Source organism: Haemaphysalis longicornis, unplaced genomic scaffold, assembly GCF_048455015.1.
Source record: "Haemaphysalis longicornis isolate Haplotype H1 unplaced genomic scaffold, Haemaphysalis longicornis Haplotype H1 scaffold_10, whole genome shotgun sequence".
In the NCBI taxonomy this organism is placed as follows: domain Eukaryota; kingdom Metazoa; phylum Arthropoda; class Arachnida; order Ixodida; family Ixodidae; genus Haemaphysalis; species Haemaphysalis longicornis.
In genome coordinates, this window is record NW_027526204.1 from 89,401,632 (window position 1) to 89,425,202 (window position 23,571).

At 47.5% G+C, this 23,571-nt stretch overlaps 1 protein-coding gene across 1 annotated transcript in view; it reads left to right on the plus strand.

The window, feature by feature from the left end:
* Positions 1 to 23,571, plus strand: part of LOC144158894 (uncharacterized) — a 70,602-nt gene that overhangs the window by 12,063 nt on the left and 34,968 nt on the right. Inside the window, exons 2-8 of the mRNA XM_077690077.1 lie at positions 8,431 to 8,515; positions 11,106 to 11,176; positions 14,377 to 14,506; positions 17,576 to 17,685; positions 19,013 to 19,103; positions 20,260 to 20,402; positions 21,639 to 21,779. Of these exons, the coding sequence (XP_077546203.1) occupies positions 8,440 to 8,515; positions 11,106 to 11,176; positions 14,377 to 14,506; positions 17,576 to 17,685; positions 19,013 to 19,103; positions 20,260 to 20,402; positions 21,639 to 21,779 (762 nt within the window). The 5' untranslated portion in view covers positions 8,431 to 8,439. The remainder of the gene's footprint in view (positions 1 to 8,430; positions 8,516 to 11,105; positions 11,177 to 14,376; positions 14,507 to 17,575; positions 17,686 to 19,012; positions 19,104 to 20,259; positions 20,403 to 21,638; positions 21,780 to 23,571) is intronic.

Here is a 23,571-nt window from a genome sequence, read left to right on the forward strand (position 1 = left end):
CGAGACCGTAGCTTCTGTTGTGGCTGTGGATTTTCCAGATGATTTAACAACCCTTGACGTCAGTGGACTCTGCGCTCCTGCAGCAGCGACACCCCAACCGTCTGCAGATATCTTTCTTCGCGCCGTTGATGACAAGCTTTCGTCGTCCGAACGAGACCAACTTCTTGCATTGCTGCACCGATTTCGGACGTCTTTTGATTCTGTCCAGACTGGCCTGGGGCGTACCACCACTGTTGAACACACCATCGACACTGGGAGTCACGCACCCTTACGACAACGTCCCTACCGTGTTTCTCCTACTGAACGCTGCGTAATTGACGAACAAGTCGAGGACATGCTCCAACGTGGTGTGATTCGACCATCCACGAGTCCATGGGCGTCACCGGTAGTGCTTGTCAAGAAGAAGGACGGTTCTATTCGGTTTTGCGTCGATTACCGACGGCTTAACAAGATAACCCGCAAAGACGTATATCCTTTGCCAAGAATCGATGACGCCCTCGATTGTCTTCAAGGCGCAGAGTTTTTTCTTCAATTGACTTACGCTCAGGATATTGGCAGGTCCCCATGGCGGAGGCTGATCGTGCAAAAACGGCCTTTGTTACTCCAGATGGCCTCTATGAGTTTAACGTCATGCCGTTTGGCCTCTGCAATGCGCCTGCAACCTTCGAGCGAATGATGGACAACATTCTCCGTGGACTCAAATGGCAGACATGCCTTTGTTACCTGGATGATATTGTGGTCTTTTCTCCAGATTTTTCAACACATCTCATCCGACTTGAGAAAATTTTGACGTGCTTAACAACCACAGGACTGCAGCTAAACCTCAAGAAGTGCCGTTTTGCTGCCCGACAGCTGACCATCCTCGGCCACGTTGTCTCTAAAGCGGGGGTGCTGCCGGATCCTGCCAAGTTGCGTGCTGTGGCAGAGTTCCCGAAGCCGACATCAGTGAAGGCCCTTCGCAGCTTCATTGGGCTGTGTTCGTATTTTCGCCGCTTCGTACGGAACTTTGCATCCCTCATCGCGCCACTGACACAGCTCCTCAGCAAGGAAGGCAGTATCTCTGAGTGGTCAACGGCTTGCGACGACGCTTTTGCTAAACTGCGTCATCTCCTCACATCTCCGCCAATCCTGCGCCATTTCGATCCCGACGCCCCTACCGAGATTCACACCGATGCGAGCGGAGTCGGTTTGGGGGCAGTTCTCGCACAACGGAAGGCAGGTTATGTCGAGTATGTGGTCTCCTACGCAAGTCGTACGCTAACAAAAGCCGAGACCAACTATTCTGTGACAGAGCGAGAATGCTTAGCTGTTGTTTGGGCGCTTGCAAAGTTCCGCCCGTATCTCTACGGCCGCCCTGTCGAGGTTGTTACGGACCACCACTCGCTTTGCTGGCTGTCCTCACTAAAAGATCCGTCCGGTCGCCTAGCACGCTGGGCTTTGCGACTCCAGGAATATGATATTCGCGTTACCTATAGGTCAGGCCGGAAGCACCATGACGCTGATGCCCTTTCTCGCTCCCCATTGCCGCATGAAAGTGAGCGACTCTCGACTACCGATTGTTACCTCTCACCACTGGAGATACAGTCCATGTCATCCGAGCAAAAGAAAGACGCCTGGATTTTCTCCATCTTCAAACTCCTGTCAGGCTCATCGGCGAAAGGCGCATCTCGAAATCTACGCCGGCAAGCGTCGCACTTTGCCATTCGTGACGGTCTGCTGTTTCGACGCAACTACCAACCCGAAGGTCGCAAGTGGCTCCTAGTAATTCCACGCCACCTACGTGCACAAATATGCGCATGTTTTCACGACGAGCCGCACTGCGCCCATGCTGGTGTACCCAAAACCTACCAACGTTTGCGCCTGCGGTACTACTGGCGCGGCATGTACCGTTTTGTTCGTCAGTTCGTTCGTTCCTGTGTTCACTGCCAACGCCGCAAATCTCCACCTCGCCAAGGAATTGGACCTCGACAACCTTTACCATGTCCAGAACGACCCTTCGACCGCGTCGGCATCGACATCTATGGGCCTCTCCCTTGCACGGCAGCTGGAAACAGGTGGGTTGTTGTGGCTGTTGACCACCTGACCCGATATGCAGAGACGGCAGCACTGCCGGCTGCAACTGCGCCTGAAGTTACCTCTTTCCTCCTTCGGCACTTCATTCTACGACATGGAGCGCCTAGAGAACTACTCAGTGACAGAGGAAGGGTTTTTCTGTCTGAAGTTATAGAAGCCCTCCTCACAGCCTGCCGAACCATCCATCGCACCACAACAGCGTACCACCCACAGACCAATGGTCTCACCGAACGTTTCAACCGGACGCTAGGGGATATGCTCGCAATGTACGTGGCATCTGATCATTCTAATTGGGACACCATCCTTCCATTTGTTACATATGCGTATAACACCGCCAAGCAAGCCACGACTGGCTTCTCTCCGTTTTTCCTTTTGTATGGACGCGAGCCCTCTTGTACGCTGGACACAATACTTCCTTATAGCCCTGATGACTCAGAGTGCACGCCCATCTCATACGTTGCGAAACACGCCGAAGAATGCCGCCAACTGGCACGTTCACTAACCAAGGAAGACCAACAACGACAGAAGACACAGCATGACGAAAAGACCTCTGCACCAAGCTTTCTTACCCGGATCACTTGTTTGGCTGTGGGTGCCAACGACTGCTCCTGGATTGAGCAGTAAGCTCATTTCGCGATACGATGGTCCCTACCGTGTCATCAAACGCACCTCCCCTGTCAATTACATTGTCGAGCCTGTTGCCCCATCACCCGACCACCGACGCCGCGGCCGTGATATAGTACATGTCCAGCGCCTCAAGCCTTACGTTGAGCCCCTCACCATTTCGACTCCCTGATCGCCAGGATGGCTCTTTTTCCCCCGGGGGCAATTGTAAGGATGCCCGTCGCCAGCGCAATTCACGAAGGAGCAACGCGAGTATTGGCGGTGAGCGCGAACACGGGCGGCGCTGCGGAGCACGCCTCCTTGACGTCAGCTTAGGGATTCTCGCATTTGTCGTCTGCTTCACTCAGGCTCGCTCTCCCTGCTGTTTCTTTGCGCTCGGTCAACGTCCGATGCTTGTCCGCACCAGAATTGGCGTGTGGGTAACATTTTATCATAATAATAGGCTTAAAGTGTGAGTTAAAGTATATTTTTAGATACCGCTACGGAAGAAACATTGCTGGCGTCGCCCCCTTCCCTGCGAAGCCGGTTCTGTGCGGAGCTCGACGAGTCGGAGCTAGGCGTCAGCTTCTGTATTGAGCATTTTTTCGAAAAGGGAACAGTCAGCTGCAATAATAACCGACAACAGCGAAAATGAAAAACCAAAACAAATTCTAGGCCTTCAGGGCTATCAGCTTTGGCAGAAGGCATTATGATTTCCGGTATCATATGTATGGTAAAACAGTTTTTGCGACTTTGCCGAACGCTCGAAAGTATTACATCACATTGTATCACATCACTTTACTTTGTCATGGCATGAAAGTTTGCCGACCTGCACTATAGGCTGCAAAAACTATAGGTTGAGTTCCAAATAACCCATTCTAACCAGTAGGAGGTTGATTGAGCAAAACGAGTCACGTCTACATTAAAGATACAAAACACTCTGTTCAGACCTGGAGAGATATTTCGGTACATTTTCCACAGCCATATCCTCCCGATATTCGGATATGCGTTATAGGAAAACTGCACTCAAAAGGAGGAGGAGTAAGAGGAGGAGGAGAAAACTTTATTTAACAATGAAATCGAGCTGGTTAGTGGACCGGGTCCTCAGTCCAGGACAAGAGAGTAAAACGAATTTTCTTTAATTCTTCGCACGCCATCCCGAGTAGAATAGGATTTGTTCTTTGCGCCTGGAATGGTTGGAAAACAATAATAAAAGACCTGCCTAGAAATATTCATCGGTTTCGATTCTTGTGTTATTTGCAGGTATACTATTTATTGCGTTAGTTACCGAGTATATAATACCTTCAACACCGTAATCATGTCATGATTGTTCGGGTTGAGAGTCAAACGTTCGTTATGATAACAAAGGTTACGATAGAAATTCGGGGCGCAAAAGCCGCCTTCGAGTAATATGGACAACGTTGTTTGGGGCGCGATCACGGTAGCGCAGCACGAACCTCCTCATTGTATTTCCATGTGAATAAACAAAGCACGCTGCAGATATGCACATTCTTGCACGCAGCCGTAGTAAAAGCCAATTTGTGAAAAAGGGAATGTATGCCATACAACCTAAGCAAAATGTATCTTTGTGAGACTCCCAAACATCCCCAAACCTCCTAATAAGACGTTTGGGATGGTGCAGAAAAAATAATGGCTCGGGTACAAAAAAAGAACAAGATACATTCATCTGCTACAAGACAACAACAACAAAAGAAATAGAAGACAGCCGTTTTATTTCCTGCTGTACGTGCGATGCGCGTGTAGGGGCCCGCGCTGCTTGGTACGCAGCATTAGACTGTTGGGTCTTCATGACAGCACCTCAAAAATTCTGCAAGGAAGCCTTAGCATTTTGAATACTTATCGAGGAGCTCTGAGCGCTGATCCTCGCGAATAAGCTAGAAAGGACGAGTTACACGCGATCTTCTGACCAATGCTCCGAAGAACGTTTTCCTCTATCTCCTGGTGTGTTGCAAACTTCTGGGGATACAGCTTCAAATTATTCAGATGCGTCAGAAGCTGGCAAAATAACTGAAGCACTAGAAATGCGCTTTTTAATGCACTACAACAACAAAGCGGGCGATTTCTAGCACAGACACTGCTGCCCCTCGCAAGCGGAGTGTAGCAGACGACAGCGGCGCGGGTCCCTAAGCTGACGACAGAGCCAGGGGGCGCCACTCAAACATCTCACCGCCAATAGGAAGCACTGTCCACTCGCCATGAGAGGGTACGTGCCGAAACAGAGCATCATCATCGCAGTCAAGTAACAACAATAGACGGCAGCCGCATCGCGAACGCTTGGAAGGAAGAAGAAGCTGCCTCTCGCTTTTGCTCTCGGCCAACACTGCAGAGCGGACTTCGTGCTCCTGACTCCTAGAGCTGACTTTGAGCTGACCAGTCCTTTGGCCTTGGAATAAATCCTCCTTACAAAATAAATAAATAAATAAATAAATAAATAAATAAAACAATGAATAAATAAATGAATAAAAATAAATAAATAAATAAATAAATAAATAAATAAAACAATGAATAAATAAATCAATAAAAATAAATAAATAAGTAAATAAATAAATAAATAAATAAATAAATAAAATTCCAGAGGGGCAAGTTTGCCTCCGACGGGTTGAGAACCCTACGCATTCAACCTTGACCAATAAAATATTTATTGCCCTATTCGTTGCAGTATGCAAGGTTTCCTGTATACATGCTACCATTGCTATGTTAGTGGTTTGAAACAAATTACGTAACTCTAATTTAACGCCTTTCCTTGCGTGAACACAAAAGGATACAACTGCAGCCACCTGAAGCAGGGCGTCATTCGCGACGCGTCTAGAATTTTTTGAACGTAGTATGACATTAGAAGAAAATTAAGCACTTTTGGACTGTTAAGTGGTGTGGGCGTATACTCATGAAAACAACATTAAAATAGATTGAAAATGAAAGTACCTGTTCGCTCCTTCTTAGAATCAGCCCTGCGCAAGATCATCAGAAAAGTTGATCGAGTAGAAAATGTCTTTGCAAGAAAAATGGGCAAAAACTGGACATACTTTTTTGTGAAGGAGTTATATTAAATGCTCCTGAGTGTTTTATTGAGAACCAAAACGCTTCGTAAAGGCATTCACGCCGGTTTTATATACATCAAAATTGGTCAAGCAACTGTTATAAAAATAGTTTATGTAGTCATAGCATGAAAGTGTTCCGGAATATTGCCCTAAAAGAAAGTGGCTAAAAGCGGCGCAATTTATCTCTCTGAAATTCAACCCACTAAAGTATGCGCCCTCCGCCCCCCCCCCCCCCCCTCCTCTTTCCCCGTTTATTACAGGTAAGCCGCCCCACAGAGGATATCAGGACCTGGACAATACATCTATTCAAGCTCTACAAAGAACTGAATATTTTCTGTGTTCGGCAGTAAATGAGGCACAGCAATTAAAGGAACGACAATTTGTGAGCACTGTTTAATAAACGAATTTTGCTGTCTACTGAGGCTGGTAATTAAGCAAGGCTGCGCTGAAAGCTTGACGGCTGGTGGTTGCGCGCGAGCTCACTTTGATGTGGCTGCATTGGACCCAAAATGCTGGGTTTGTGCTGCTTCTGCACTGCGCGAATGAGTCATCTGCTTGCGCGACATGCAGTGACCGGCCTCAGTACAGCTAACGTACTGTGGCTGAACTCCAATGCCCGTAGCACGGCCGTATTTCCGGTAGCTGTAGTCCGGCTGGAGTCCGACGACCGCGTCTCGGCTGTCCTCCGGCGGACGTACTTCGGCCGTACACGGGTGGCTTTGGAATGGCCGGAGCCCTACGGCTGGAATCTGGCCGTATGACCGTAAGCCGGTCAACTGGCCGACGGACACTGGCCGTTGGACAGCCATGGGAGTACGGCCGTATACGGCCAAAAGGCCCACATTTGGACATGGGCCGAACATGGCTGCCGGAAAACGGCCGGACAGAAAATCACCGGCCAAAGTACACCGGCCTGTTTTAGGCCGAACAGTCCTGTGCTGCCCGGGAGATGACCGTCTTATTGCGTCGATGCAATGCATTTCCCAAGGTGTCTTCGGCGATTGATTGATTGATTGATTGATTGATTGATTGATTGATTGATTGATTGGGACCTACCAAATGGCGAAGTATTTGACTTCGTTGTTCGGTAGGTCCCACGATCGCGAGGCCTAATGGCACTGCGGTGTAAGCGCGATCCTATATGGTTGTCGGCACGCCTCTTCAGTTATAAGATCCTTTGGCGGTAGCTAAATTAACGGCCTCATTCGGCTGGCGTTTTCGCGTTCCCAGCGTTTGTAAAGCAAATTTTATTAAGCGAAATCTGAATTCGGATTTTCATGAACCGTCCGTTTTCCTTTCCAACTTTTCACCAAAAAAATTATATAGTTTATTTTTGCTAAGCGAAATCTGAATTTGGATTTTCATGAACCGCCCGTTTTCCTTTCCATCTTTTCACCGAAAAATTGTATAGTTAATTTTTACTAAGCGAAATCTGAATTTGGATTTTTATGAACCACCAGTTTTTTTTTCCAACTTTTCACCAAAAAATTATATATTTATGCCCGCGGTGGCTCAGTAGCTAAGGCGTTGCGCTGCAGAGCCCAAGGACGCGGGTTCGATTCCCAGCCGCGGTGGCTGCTTTTCTCATGGAGACGAAAAGCGGAAACGCCCGTGTGTCAGGTTTTAGACGAGCGTTAAAGATTCCCCAGTGTCCAAAATGTATCCGGAGTCCTCCACTACGGCGCGCTCCATAGCCTAAGTGTAGTTTCGGCGCGTTAAGCCCCCGCAATCAACTACATATCATTTGTTTGATACGCCCCAATTTTTACAGGAACGAAATGGTAATGACTTTACTGCTTCCCAGTAATTGTAACTGCAGGCAGTTCTTTATTGAAACTTCGAACTCTAGTTATTTACGTGGTACCGGTATTTGCAGCCGTAACGCAGTTGGTTCTTGCCGGAAAGGTGCCCATGACTGGCTTCAGGGGCTTAACAAACAACGCCTGCTGTTTTGCGAAAAATTTCTGGTTGCAAAGCCCTTGAATCACTGCATCTGGCAGCCTAGACCAACCAGCTTCGCAATAGTCGAGTGAGTGAAAAACATTCATTGATTTGGAAGAACTGGTTTCCCGCCGGTTCAAGGTGGGGGAAGGAAAAACGAATTTTCATTGTTTCCAGAGTTCGCCCCTCATTGCACTACATGCGCTTAACATTCAGACACTCCCAATCACAGCTTGGAATGCAAACTGAGTGATTCATATCGAAAGCGAGAGCGAGAGAGAGAGATTTTAAGCAGAGGGAAAGAGGGAGGGGACGACGATGTCGGAGGGCTTCATGAAATCTGGGCGTCTCCGTCCAGGCTCTCACTGATGACCTTTTGGCTGACTGAGATGGGACATATTGCATTTCCCCAATTGCATACATCATTGCTTCTTCTGCCTTCTGGAAGTGCATGTTGTGGGATCGGATCGGTTGGGCGTGTTTCAATACGCTACCGCCCATGTGCTGAGAATGCGAGTTTTTATGTTGTGTTCTTATACCTCGCAGATGTGTTTCAATACGCTACCACCCATGTTCTGAGAATGCGAGCTTTTATGTTGTGTTCTTATACCTCGCAGATATGTTTTAATACGCTACCGCCCATGTGCTGAGAATGCCAGCTTTTATGTTGTGATCTTATACCTCGCAGATATGTTTTAATACCGCCCATGTGCTGAGAATGCGAGCTTTTATGTTGTGTTCTTATACCTCGCAGATAGCCAGAATGGGGCGGACCTGGACTGTGGCCGCGTTCCTCCTCGCATGTACCACCCTAACCTGCCTGGCCCAGCAGCAAATAAGTGAGTTGTGCACAGCCTTGCATTTCTGACGTCACGTGCGCGGGGGTTTCCGCGGGAACTTTGAAATGAAAATTTCAAGCCGCAGCAACACCCAGATTAATTCCGGTCACTTTTATGCGCGGAAACAGTATGAGCACGCAAGATAACACTAATATAGCTCCCAAAACAATCCCAATGCCACCATATGGTGTTGTGCGCTGTTAACGTTTTTAATAGCGGTCTAAAATGTAAGAAGCTGGTGCTATATGCAGGAAAGCATTTATAACCAGCTTTCCTCAGGCGGGACACCGAAAAGAGGAGTTGACAGAGAACAGGTGTTTGCGTAATAGTACGTATGCATGCACGCAGATCTAACTGTAAGGCTATCTGTAGCTAAAATTGGTGGAACACTTTTCGGAACTTCAGACACGCTGCTCTTGCAAAATCGTTTGTAGAACAACATTAGCAACCGGAAATTTGCCAGAGCGGTCTCGGATCAACGCCGCATAACCCAAGATAATCATATACACCTGTGCGCCATGTTGTCGAAACTTCGGCGCAAATTGGTACCCGGGGGCCGTTTATCTATTCACAATAATGTATTCGACACTGCATAGCACGACTACGCGTTCTGCAAGCAGGACGACAGACATTCAAAGCCATTGTTAGGATCTATTTCCGCACCAAAAGATTGAAATAAAAAAGTCAACCAGCCTGCGCCCCGCGTTGTAACAGATATCCACCTAGATATATACAGATACAGTGAACTAGAATTCTAGTTCACTGTATATACAGACACGGTTATGCGTTAAGCTCCAGCAAAAATTACTTCTAGATAGCGCTTGTCGACGGTCGCAAGTGGGGAACATGGGGTGTTGAGTTCCTTCGCAGACTCATACCTTCGCTTGAGATCCACACAATTACCAAACTGTAGCTGTATGGTGCTAACAATGCTAATCTATAATAGTCGTAATCCATGATCAGAGCGCGCGCGCGCCGTGGGAGAAAGGTCTCCGTTAGGCCTAAGTTAACGTCTTTGTCAGGCCTACATTAGCGGAAGCCAAAATAGGCCAAACACAATAAATTTTCGGGTTGACAAGCTAAATTTATTATAAGTTCTAAATGACCTAATGAAAACTTCAAAATTAGTAGAAGAGCTTGGTCGCAGAACCCTGTCATATATGTCACGTGAGTTTTACAGGAATGTTTTGAGAAAATCGTGCTCATCCGGAGTGTGAAAAAGAAAAAAAAATGACGGAAGCCTACACTAACGCGGAAGACTTGAAGCTGTACAACCTTCACGACCATCGCGACGGTTTATACGTCCACGATTGCAACCGATTTCTTCGTTGCCGCAACGGCATTTGCTCATTGTTTCTATGTGAGCTCTTTCATTTTCTTGGAAGTGATAAGCATTGGACATCACCTTGGAGGGGCGTACACTACGACGGGTCTTTCTCGTTCCGAGCAAGGGTTCCCACAATCAAGGTGAACGCTGGAGTCTTTCTCGTTCTGAGCAAGTGTTGCCACGATTACGGCGAACGCTGGAGTTTTTTTGGGGGGCCAGTCTTGGCCAATCTCTCTAAGTGGGTATGCCTGGCTTACAAATGTGTGCCAGGGACGCACGGCGGTCGCCGCAATTGAAGCACGCACACACGAGCGCTCGGCATTTTTTGTTTTGTTTCTTTAAGTAGCGAGCGGCCGCCGCAATCTTGGCCAATATCCCTAAGTTGGTATGCTTGGCTTGACAAACGTGCGCCGGGGACGCAGGGCGGTCGTCGCGAGGCACGCACATACGAGCAGTCGGTATTTTCTTGGTTTTGTTAACTGCCGAACGGTCTCTAGGCAATTTCTTTGTATTTTTAACTGCGGACACGAAAAATTACGATTTGCTAACAGCTTCGGTGTTAAAAAATGCGGGCGCCTGGCGAGTAGCGGCGTCATTCTGCGTTTTTTTTAAGAGAGAGAGAGAGAGAGAGAGAGAAGTAAACTTTGTTTGAAAATGTGGAGAAGGAAATGGGGAAACAGTTATGGGTAAAGTCCTATTTCCAAAACTCCAGTAGCAAAGGCTCCCAGCTTGGCTCTCTCTAGGAGCTCGCGCTGTGTCGCAAGGTCCGAGCAGTACAGTGCTAAATCCCGGGACTTGTAGAGGGGCTTGTAGCGCCCGCGTGGGCAGGTGGAAGGGCGTCTCCGAGTCTCCCGGTTGCGGAGAGGCATGGGAGAGCTGATGGGCCCACTCGTTGCCCGGGACGCCTGTGTGACCAGGAACCCAGTCCAGCGTATCATTAGTACCACTGTTTGGCCAGATGAGTGCGCAGTGCACGCAGAATATCAATGGGAAGCAACTGCTGCTGGAACAAGCGGAGAGCATCCTCACCGCCACATACACGCCACGATGACTCCCGGATCATGATTCTATTCCGTCAACTGGCTGTAGTTTGGGTACCGCCACAATTTGTTATAAATATGAAAGTTACATGAAATAAACGCTTACATCGGCTGGAGAATATGTTGCAACGTAAGCAATAAATGTGTGCATGAACATTAGCTTGTGCGCCAAGCTAATGAATTCCTTGGCGTAAATTCTAACGTACAACAATTTGTTTTTCAGGCTACCCAGACCTTTCGAGCCTGCTGTCCAAGTCCTACCGCGTCGATGTTGAGTTGACGCGTGCAGCCAATGTAAGTCAAATGTTCTTGTTTTGTGCTTCGAAATGACCTGATTTGCACTTGAGAAAATGGCATAAATTAAGTGCACAGAGGGCGTACTGGCCCCACCAAAAACTGAGGCTGCAAGCTCCGACGATCAGCCTGCATGGTGCCAAACATTGCGCGGGCAGCCAACTGGCAAATGTGGACCGGTAAAAAATTAAATGCTCCTTGTGCATCTTTGTTGTTGTTGTAATCCTTTATTTCAAAGGGAAGGCCATGCGGCCAAAGTACGGGAAGAGGGGGAAGAGGCAGGGAAGAGTAGCCGAGTAGCACAAATGGTGGATCCTTCAACGCCATAGAAGAGATCACTGCCGTCAGCACAGCCAGGCTAGTGTTAAGATCATATGAGTCAAGTGAATTATTACGACGGGGTAGGCCCCAGTTTACACTAATCTTGAGAGACCACTCTCTAGGCCGAACATCCCAAGGGGTGTGAGAAAATTAGGGTCTTCGAAGGGGGAGGGGGGTCGTCTTGAGAGGCGCCAGGTGGCAAAGCGTTGATGAGTATAGGGCCGTACAAAGAAAAGGCGGTGCAGTGCCAGATTAAGTGGCTGAGGCTGGAGAACAGAACACTGACGTTTGACAGCAGGAACAGTAAGGGGGTGGAGATCTTGCCGGGTGAATCCATGTTCTCATGATTTGGGGTGTGAGGGCTGCGTTATCAATAGTTTTGTTTATGAAGATTTCCGAAGAGCGAGGCATCGGAGGAGCCAGAGCCAAGTAGCCAGCGGGAGTAACGGACGCAAGGCGTACCTTCCGAGCATGGCGTGCGCGGTCAAGTTGAAGGCGAGGGTCAGGAGAGGGGCGCGACGCGTCGTCGTCCAGGGGAGGGGTACTAGTGAGACACTCCCGTGCTGCATCGTGTGCAGCCTGGTTGCCCCCATCCGAGCCTGTGTGACCCGGCACCCATGCCAAACGAGCAGTGGTCCCATTGCAAGCCAGAATGGCGATCAGGTGTTGTGTTTCGTGTACAGTTGGGTGAACACTGAAGGGCTTGCGGAGTTCTTGAAGTGCCTGATGGGAGTCCGTGAGGATCCGAAAACGTGGAGGGGGCGGCGTTGCAATAGGTCAGGTGATTTATTGCGCTGAGGATGCTCTGAAGTTCTGCTCCCAAGGGAGACGAGTGGTGTCCTGGCCGAATGACATAGCCATCCGGGTCCAGCCGAGCTGGGCAGCTACAGGCCAGACCCGTATGGGAAGGCGAAAGGCTGGCGTCCGTGTAAATGTCCACTTTATATGCCAATTTTGTCGCAAGAACGGGCTAAAGGGCTTTCTTCAAGCGCGTCCTTGCATCTTTCGGAGAAACTCTATTCGGCTGGCTCCATTGCCATCGCCACTAAAACAATATGGCAGCGCCCATTCCCAACTCTGCAGAATGTTCCTACGTTCCCCATAGTTCTCCAGCATAAGGTTTTGAGGTTCCCCGTAAACTGGGGAAGATTTGAGCTTCTATATCAAGTGATTTTCTACTTTAAAGGAGCCATGAAGAGAAAACACAAGTTTGGTTCATTCAAAAGATTGTCTCGTTAGAATCCTACTGACACCACTTTTAACTTAAACTTCGCTCAAATAAGCTACATAATTAGGAAAAACGGGAATGGTCATGCGACCCACCAGCTCATTTCCCGCAACAGAACCTATGATGTCACATGAGCTAAGCTCTGCGATTGGCGGAGGCTGGCAGAAGCAGACGCAAATTAGGTAGAGCTTACAGACTAGACGAACGAGCGATTTGCGCTTAAATTTAGGGCACATTCTTTACAAAGCAATAAGAATGATGGGACAAACAGTGGAAGTTACGAAAGCACATGTAAACATAGAAGTACTGATGCGTTCTGCTGTTCGTACTGCGCACAGCATGCTTGGTTTAGCTGCACTGCACTACGGGGCTTGGGGTTGTCTCAGACGACACTGGCCGATTGACGCAAGCAACGGTGTCTTACGTGACCCCATTTGTCGAGCGAGCACTGTTTCAGGGAACGAATATTTTCTCCCAGAACAAAAACAAGCCAGGTTTAAATGCGGGCAAAAACAAACCAAACGCTTGCCACGGTATGGTGGCGCCATCTAGGTTACGGAACGTAAAGAAACGCGGGAACAAACCAACATCGCTGTACAGGGTGGAGACAACCTTTGAACGGTCCCGTGCCGCCGCAATTGGGCCAACGGGCTCAACGCGTTATTCTTTTCGTTTCCCACGAGACCTAGCAACGCGAAACAGACAACATGATTCAAACTTCTTCAGTAAACCGCGTTGCGGCGATAATTTTAGCGCGGTTTTGACACAATGACTTGCTTCGGCGGCGAGCGAGCAACCGAAAATGGCGGCGCCAGCGTATACGTGTCTCTACCCTGTACGGCGGATGCGTGAATGAAGGTACTCTAGGCTGCAGAGCGGTCGGTTCAGTGATGTCACTTGGGACCACGAAAACGCACGATTGAGCGGGAAAATCAAAATTTTAACCGAAATTGTTTAATTTCTCAGTGAATAAAGCACCGTTTGTATCCGGACGAGCGCTGGGGGCACTATAAAACACGAAATCTTTCGAATAAAACCAACTTGCATTTTCTCTTCATGGCTCCTTTAACGAATGGAACAGGACTGTAGGATGTACGAGTTTTGTAGCGAAATAAAGAAGTATGCCGCGTCGAGCATTTATCGGAGAGTGATCTCGAAACGAAGTGGGAGTGGCGTGAACCTCGCCCATGTTTAAAAAAGTATTCCCGGATGTTTTGTAATTCATTTGCGCTAACCTAGTACGAATGGTCAATGGCTGAGCGGGGTTGACTTGATTTATTTTGTTGTTTCGTCAGTGAGTACGATGTGGCACTAATCCCGCGATTTCAACCGTTTCCGTCGCTTTATAGGAGAGCTTCGACTCAAATGCTGTTTAGGAGAGTTTCGACACTGCACATTGTGATTGTGATGTCGTTTAGGAGAGCTTCGACTCAAATGCTGTTTAGGAGAGTTTCGACTCTGTACAATGTCATTGTGATGTCGTTTATCCACTCAAATGCTGTTTAGGATAGTTTCAACTCTGCACATTGTCATTGTGATGTCGTTTAGGACAGCTTCGACTCTGCACATTAGATATCGGTGGAATTGTTGAGGGCCTGTTAACAAAATCTTAAAGCCTCGTTTTTGTGCGCGTGATTCCTTTCTCACCCAGAATGAGTCCGAGTTTATCAGGGAGTACCACGATCGAGATAGCAATACCGGCTACATGGAGGTGCTCTTCGGCGGGATGACGTCATACATGTACTACTTCCTGGAGACAAACGAAGAAGTGACCATCTTTGGCAAGTAGAATGAGTGCTTGATCGGGGCATATTTGACGTGAAGGAACCAAGGTTGCGAAGCCTGGCAGGCATCCATTCTGCCGGCGGAAGTTGACGTGCAAAAGAATTTGAAGCCAAAATATTTCCAGAAAAAAGAACCTGCCGCAACAGAAGCTCACACTGAAAATGTTTGTTTTTTTTGTTAGCTTTCACTGCCAAAATTTGCGTAGAATGCTCTACATAGCTCTGCACGCCAAACACCTTTCATTAAATGGGTAAAAATGCGTGGTGGGCACTGGAGTTCGGTCTGGCATCTTAAAAATAAAGCCTAAAAGAACGGCACGCGTTTCATCATGCCCAGAAATGCTATATATAGGTGTTGGGGCCTCAACAAAGTCATTAGTTTGAACATAAACATATTTAAGACACATTAATATTGCTTAAAACGCCTCCAAGTACTAAACAACAAGGCTGGAGCTTAGCATGCGTGATAAGGCCTTTCGTTGCGGGAGTTTCGAAATGCAGTTGATGCATTTCGAAACTACAGTGCCCTTATTTTAAACTCTCAGTCAAATAAAAGAAAGCGGTAAGGGTGGGCTGATCCCATGAAACATCGAATGATGATCGAATACTGTAAACTAAAAGTTTCTTTTCTTCATAATCCACATCTCAGCTATTTTTCGAATACCTACATTAGAAATGCTCCAAATACTCCAAATGTAGTGATTATATTCGAGAACACATTCCGAAGGACTTCTTGGCTAAGCATGTGTGAGTGCGTCCGGAAATAACAACCCCGCAGTGTCTGAAATTCTTTCGTGCTATCAGCGCATGCAGTCTAGCGTTTCAAGACCGGCGTTAGTTGAAGGCCAAAAAGAGACATTGTCAAGGCCCTTATGTGCGTGATAATTGGCATAGAGTTGTGCCTTGCTTACCACCCGCTGTAGACAACAAAAGAAAATGACTTCCACCTTCTTATTCCAGCAAACAGTGTTCTTAGGTCAGAACATAGGAAGCTCGGTTTCTAGAAACTATTTGCAACCCCAACGTTGTGGAAAACCAGAATACAAAGGGCCGCGACGTGCAGAGGGAACCATTAATTTTATTTACATAGTGATGATGGTAATGTTAGCATGCGCGGAAAACGGGGATGCTTCTTCTTTCACAACTACTTCTGGCATCGCACAGTTGTGTGTGTTCATGAACGTGGTGTAGATATCTACTGTTTGTGAATTCTTAAACATTTCTACGTGTACTCAATGTAGAAAATCTTCTGTCTGTCTGCAATTTTTTCATGTAAGATTGCCTATATGGCCTGTAATAAGACATCTTCTGAGCAATGCATGCGTGCATAGTAGTGGAGCTGACTATAAAACTTCTGGGTCATCAAACTTCAAAATTACTACTTATATTGCCCCTGGAAAACGTCTTCTTTGCAAAACATGTCTGCACAGCAGTGAGGCCGACTTTAAAAGGCCAACTGTGTAGCTTGTATAGGGATACATGGGGTCTTTGAAGACATTAATTAAAAGGCCCTGTGGCCCTCCTACCTTGCCACTGAAAAAAAAGTGGGTTCCCAGCAAAGCATTTCTGCATAGTAGTGAAGCCGCCTTTAAGTTGGTTCAGTGTTTTGCAGAGCAGCTTACGCATTTATTTGACAAAAATTCCCACTGCGGATCGAGTGCCTGCAACTTTTTTCATTTGTCCCTGTCATATTTACGACACCACCCTAGATTCAAATGGAGCAACTGTAGAGGTGAAGTCCTCATGAACCCCAGAAGGATTTTTTTTTTCAACAACCAAGAAAGATTCTGACCTGGAAAAAGATTTCTCTGGCCAGAGGTGAAGGGTGCAGAGAACCTTGGTACCACAACTAATTACGTGGCTGGAATGGCCCATCCTAGCCACCTTACCACAACTAAGGTTCGCGAAGGGGCTAATTATTGTTAAAGGCATTTTGTTCTTGAATTACTTCTTTAAAATTTTTTACGCACAATAAGTTTGTCCCCCCCCCCCACCCCTTTTTTTGGATGCCGCCGATGTGTCTTTTCCCTAATGGGAAAATTCCGCAGACGCCCTGCTCTCAGGGGTAAATTTTAGCTAGTACATTTGCGCCCCCTTTAATTTAAACTTACACCCTACCATAGTCTTGGCAAAAGGAAACATAAACAAAGCCAGCATTTTAGTGTTAATATGCTTCGTATCTCTACCAAAATAAAAAGGGCGCGTGTTTCCAGAGAGTTCCTGTTGTCGAATAGTGCAAAATGTCGGCGTCCAAAAATATCCCAGCGACTTTACCCGATAGCCTCTAACGCCATTTGTCACTGCAGAAAGCCGTGAGTACACAAAGTTCAGGTCATGTGTTTAAGAGCGAGTGAGTGAGTGAATAAACTTTATTTAGATGAGCTCCAGGCGCTGATGGTTGGGCGCCTGGCCGGAGGGGGACCTCCTCTAGTCCGGGAAGCCCTGGTCTGCACTGGCTGGCCCGGCCCTCCAAAAAATAAAAAAATTGGCACAGCTTGCACTAATGGTGCAAGGCTGGAGAAACAGCAGAGCTTGCCGCCCCTCTCCCTTCATCAGATACCAGGCTGTTGCACCTCACATGGATTTTCGAACTTGCCGCTGAAAGTTCTCCATGCCTGGCAGGCCCGGATCATCTCGTCCGCAGGCCTTCTCATCTCTCCCAAAGCGAACCACGTCAGCACGCGCTAAAACCGGCGGCAACCGGCTTCGCGAACTCGGTCTCTGTAGCGTGAGCTACTCTGTGCTTCCCATATTCAGGCATGAATGCACGTGAACTGGCAAGAACAGTACGCGAGAGATTACGCCACTAACGCTGGGCAATGTTCTCGAAGGTCGAGCGGTGCCAGCGCGCGCGATGAAGTCATAGCTAGGCGAGTTTTGGCTCCATCTACACGGCTGGGCGAAAGTTGTGCTGGGCGCCTGGCGACAGAGGAACTTTTTTGGGAGGCATTTTTTGGGGGGGAACGCCAACAAACCAAGCTCAAGCTTACACAGCTCTAGCTGTTAAAATTCTTTTGCACGTTTCTTACATTGATGGGAGTGCCTTTTCTCCCAAACAATTTCCAGACAACACGTGCACCGTACAAGAACTGTCCAAGACAAACGCCACCATAGATGGCAAAACAGTCTACTCCGGTCCTTCATCCGGCCTGCACGAACTTCCAGCCGGTGTCATGGTAAGCAGTAGTGTCATGGTAAGCAGTGTCCGACCAAGTCTGAGATTGCGTCGGTCTCAAGACCGACTGTGCAAGCGCACGGTCATGCATCAACCGTATTCCGGGCACCGCGGCATGTATAGTTCGCTGGTCTCCTGTAGCTCTTTCCAGTTTCATGCAATCTCGATGAACCATGCAGTTGTAGCTTTAATGAACTACAGAGGGGGAGCCAAGCTGCAATTAAAGTTGTTTCGAAGGGACCATTTGCAAATTTGAAGTTCGCATCGTACACGTCAGAGAAATGCCTGACACATCAGGCAGAGTGTTGTGACATGCGTAACTACTGCCTGTTTTTATATCGCCTAGGTCCTTCACGATGCACAAAGTATCCTTCATTGAACATCCAAAATCTTGTGGTTCCATAAGAAGCATGGCACTCGTGCTGTGGAGTCCCGCCTGTGGATTGGCAATGGGCAGTGAATAGGCTTAGGAAGTACGCCACATTTAGTTTTTTTCATAATTTTCCTAATGACGGAAACACTGCTGGTAGAGCAACTATAGACACCCAGTTTCGGCCAGGGCAGCTATGAGTTAGAAATTAACGTAATGAACTACAGGCATAATTCTAAATTTAGTATTGTCCTAAATAAGCATTTTTCTGCTGAAAGTACTTTATTAACACTTTGCTGTACTCTTCTGCTGAGTATCTATTGCATCACTGTATTGCCGAGAGAAAAGTGAAGGCCTGACCTCCCGCGTTCTTTGGCATCAAGGCATATTAGTATGGTTTAGTGTAACTATGTTCTCAGTTCAGGTTTTAGTTCTTTTTTCTATTTTTAAGCATTTTTCTGCTGAAAGTACTATTAACACTTCGCTGTACTATTCCGCCGAGTGTCTATTGCATCACTGTATTGCTGAGAAAAATGTGAAGGTCTGACCTCCCCCTTTTTGTGGCATAAAGACATTGTAGCATGGTTTAGCGTAAACAGTTCAGGTTTTAGTTCTTTTTTTCTACTTTGTAAGCATTTTCCTGCTGAAAGTACTATTAACACTTCGCTGTGCTATTCTATTGCTGAGAAAAATGTGACGGTCTGACCTCCCCCTTTTTGTGGCATAAAGACATTGTATTATGGTTTAGTGTAGATATATGTTCCCAGTTCAGGTTTTAGTTCGTTTTTCTATTTTTTAGCTATCAGCACATTCATTTGCATAACGACTGCTTTTGCCTCAGGCCATTGAGCGGCGACGGAAACTTTGCTGCATTAGCTTCCATCCAGTTCCCTTTGGCATTCAGTGCTACATTCAACGTACAGTGTGTTAACAGAACTAACGGGACCCCCATTTTCAGACGTATGTCAATGACACCATCATACGGGGTGTTACAACCAAGCATTTCCAAGGGGACTACAACAACAAGCATTACGATGTCTACATCCGTGGTGAGTTGGTGTCCATTGACCCTCATTCACCTAGACAACCAGCCACACGTACAATTGCAAGGCGGTAATGAGAATAGGTTAAGGCAGCTGAAAAGAGCACTCTAGGTACACCAGACATGCAGGCAAAATATACTGCATGCACTCTGTTTTAAGCACCCAAATCTTAAAACAAAGTCGTAGGAAGAAGTGCGTACCGATCCTCGCATGCTTCAAATTTCAGCAATCCTATTCACTGTGAGTGTAGTGCGTGTCAAAACTAAGGGTGTCAAAACGAAATTTCTACAGTAAAGTAAAAAATTAGCTGCACTCATTCCTAAGAATGCCTCAAACTTTTGAAGGGGAAGATGGGAATTAGAGGGGACAGGGAAGTCCCTTTCATTAAAGGAGGGGGAGGGGATGTATCCTCCTCTCTTCTGCAATTCTTCTCAACTATTTCAAGCAGAACAGCATTAATTAAATGTCCATCAGCTGGGTGCATCTCAAGAGTTCATCCTAGCTGGGAATTTAACCATAAACCAACTGGGACCAGCTTCCGTTTTCTCTTGGGATGTGGGGAAACTGTAGTTAAAAAGAATTTCCCCGAGAAATAGGACCACTTTTCTTTATCTCATACGACGACTCACAGGGTAAGATTCGACGAACATCTGACAAGAGGGTGAACATAGAGGGGGTGATTAGATAGGCTGTGACAGAATCTCGCTTTGCTTCAGTATTTTGCTACATAAATTTCCTCATTTAAGTCACAAGTACTCGGTTATTTGGGCACGACCTGGCCCCTATTCAGTTTAAAGAAAGTGCGGATATGGTTGCATACACATGCACAGACAGACTGAGGGCACTTTTGTTTTTCTTCCTTCTGTTCAGGTTTATCTGTCTGCCCGCATTACGCTTCTCTTGGTTTTTATTATGCAGTACACCTTTCAACATTTTTATCGAACTGCATACTGATTAACATAATTTTGAACACATTTTTTTAAACTGCAGTAGAAATGTATAATCAGACAGCCACGTCAAAAAGTATCCCGGGACTATGCAAAAAATCATGTGTGGCTACGAACGAAACGCCATAAAACTCCACCCTCATTTATTGCACAGACAAATGTTTTTGTAGTCGCTGCGAGCTGTCCACATTGTTGCCTTTGTTCTTCACATCCAGCTGACGACTGGCTGGAGAATGGTGTAAAGAAAACCTCCGTGCCTGTTCGGATGGAACTTTTTCCCATCGGCAAAGACACCAATCGCACCATCTACGACTACTACAACTTCGAGCCTTACAAGCCAAAGATTGGCGACATGAACGTAAGAGCCTGCTTTACTTCTGTCAGCGATATTTCTGCACGTGCAGTGTTGTTTTGCTTTGCACACACCATGTGACTTAAGGATGGGCTAAAGTGCACAACGGACGGTTGACCCTCAACGAAATGCTGAAAGGTTGTTCGTCCACGCACCCATTTGCTCATATTCTGCTTCAAAACACGCAAACGAGTCAGTGAGCGGGACACTTTGTTAAAACGAAAGGCCATGAGGCCCTGGGAGGAAGTAAGGACAGGGGCAAAATAAAGGTCACGGTTTGCGCAATGGGCACAGCGTCAGCCTTGGCGTCCTATTTACTAGGTGTGCATAGTTTAATCAGTCGGTGTCACCGAATATACACATAGGCAACCATTTATTCGTGCGGAGGTGAGCCAACAGATTCTATAGTAATCTCACCCATAGCTGAGTGATATGCTTCATCGCAGTTCTACCATTTCCATTACCATACCGTCTACACCTTTCACCAAAACACCCATTCCTTATTCCCCTAATTCTCTGACATCCTAAACCTTGCTTCGTACACGTTTTCCTGCATGAGAACACCCTCTGGGCACGGAGGGACGTATTTTCATGGAGCCAATAATAGGTGGGGAACGGGGCCATAAAAAATCATGAGTCAATATTCCACTCTGTGAAGGAGGATGACCAGTGAAGCTTTTTTAACGCATAACACTGCGGCAGAGGAAGCTTTATTTCTCTTGAGCGTTAGTTACAGTCATCCCTAAGAAAGATTCAGGCAGTCATGGACGCTTTCTGCTGGGCATTCGGAATAAAGTTAACTTTACTGCAATGCGTTTTTCCATACTCCAAACAAAAATGCACGGAGGCCTAACCTATCTCCATCTTACACTGGACCACTTCATCCTGTGTTCATGGTGTGTGCATCTCTCAAGCCCAAGTCCAAAGCTCCTTTTGTGATGAAGACAAACATCCAAGAGTGTTCTATAACTGCACGGTCACCATCAAAATCACATACTGTTTCAAACATGAGGGAACACTCCTTGGGATGTTTGTTTTCTAGCACCTAATATCTCATGCTACTGAATGCTTGTGCTATGGAATGCCTCATGCTGTGGAACACCCCGTGCTACAAAACGCCTCGCGCTACAAAGACATGTACAGCCCCACAAGTTTTCGTTGACGGTCGACAAAAATACCCAAACCATGGCCATAAGAGCGTCGCTTAAAATGCTTCTTTCCCCTTCTCTATTTTCAATGCAGCTCAAGACCGGTGTTGGCTGCCCGGGCAAGAAGAACCCCGCATCTAAGACGCTGCCTACAATCCCCAACCAGATATCCTTCCAATACGAGATTTACTACCAAGATGGCAGCATGCCCGAATATCACGTCACTGTCAACAAGGTGGGGGAGTTTTTCTTTGTAAAGGAGCAGCACAGCAAATAGGTGTTGGTGGTGCCCTCGTGGAAGGGGGTTCTAGTTGGTCACAAGACTTGCCACCGATACGCACGCGGTACTCAGTGGGTACCACGTACCAAACATCAAATCGAATATTTCTGAATATAAAAAGTGAAAGAAGACTGCAAATAAAATAGAATATTTATGATAATTGTCACGAAGCAAAAGCATGGTTCGCAGCATTACCCCCCCCCCCCCCCCTCTAAGAGGGAATCGACCCGATGCTAAAATAAAAGACAGTCCGAACAAACAACAAGAAAAGTCCGTCATCTTGCATAGTGAGGTTTCAAGCGAACCACGTGGTCGACTTTGGGCAGCGTGCATTGTCGTCATGTTCCGCAATCACCAACCGGGATCACCTCGTACGTAAGTTGGCCAACACGTTGTAGAATCCGATAGGGTTCGAAATACCGTCACAGAAGCTTCTCACTGAGTCTACGTCGTCGGATGGGAGTCAAAACCCACACACGATCCCCTGGGTGGCACTCGGCGTCGCCGCGTCGGAGGTTGTAGCGTCCGGCATCCACCAGCTGCTGGTCCATTGTGCGAACTCGAGCGACCTGGCGGGCCTCCTCCGCACGCTGAAGGTATCCTTGGACGTCGATGTTGAGGTCGTCGTATTCTACGTACGGAAGCATGGCGTCAAGCATCGTAGACGGCCGTATTCCGTAGTCAAGCTCGAGCGGTGACATCTGCGTAGTTTCCTGGATAGCCGTGTTCTACGCAAACTTGACATACAGAAGGACTTCATCCAAACTCTTATGTTCAACGTCGACATACATAGAAAGCATATCCGCGATCGTCTTGTTCAGATGTTCCGTTAATCCGTTCGTTTGGGGGTGGTACGCCGTCGTTCTTCGGTGATCCGTGTTGCTGTAGCGTAAGATCCCTTGCATAAGTTCCACAGTGAAGGCCGTTCCGCGGTCCGTGATTAGGACTTCAGGGGCTCCATGACGCAGCACAATTTGGTTTATGAAGAACTTGGCGACTTCTTGTGCAGTCCCCGTCGGAAGGGCGGCTGTCTCTGCCTAGCGCGTCATGTAGTCTGTTGCCACAACAATCCCCTTGTTCTCGGATCGTGATGTAGGGAACGGGCCCTGAAGGTCCATTCCAATCTGTTGGAAGGGCCTCGATGGGACGGCGATCAGCTGCAGAAGTCCGGGGGGTCTCGTCGGTGGCGTTTTTCATCGCTGGCAGTCACGGCAGCTCTGGACGTAGTGAGTGACGTCGGATGTAAGGCGGGGCCAGTAGTACTTCGTCTTGATTTTTTCCAATCGTGCGAGCTGTGCCGAGATGTCCGAAAGACAGGTTGTCATGGCATGCTTCCCAAATTTTGTCATGAAGGTCTGCGGGATTACAAGAAGATAATTCGTTCTCGTTCCCGGGTTGAAATTATTCTTATGAGGACGGAGTTTTTCAGGCTGAATGCTGGTAAGTTCCCGTTAAACGCCCTAGGCACGGCGACGTTACGTCCTTCGAGGTAGTCGATTATGACGCGTAGATCGGGGTCGGCACACTGCTGGGCAGCTAGATCGCTCTCCGTTACGACTCCGAAGAACGCGCTGTCTTCATCGGAGTCTTGTGGTGGTGGATCGACGGGGGCGCGGGACAGGCAGTCGGCGTCGGTGTGTTTCCTGCCAGATTTAAAGACGATTGTAACGGCGAACTCTTGCAGGCGCAAGCTCCACTGCCCAAGACGGCCAGAGGGGTCCTTCAAATTGGCGAGCCAATCTCACAA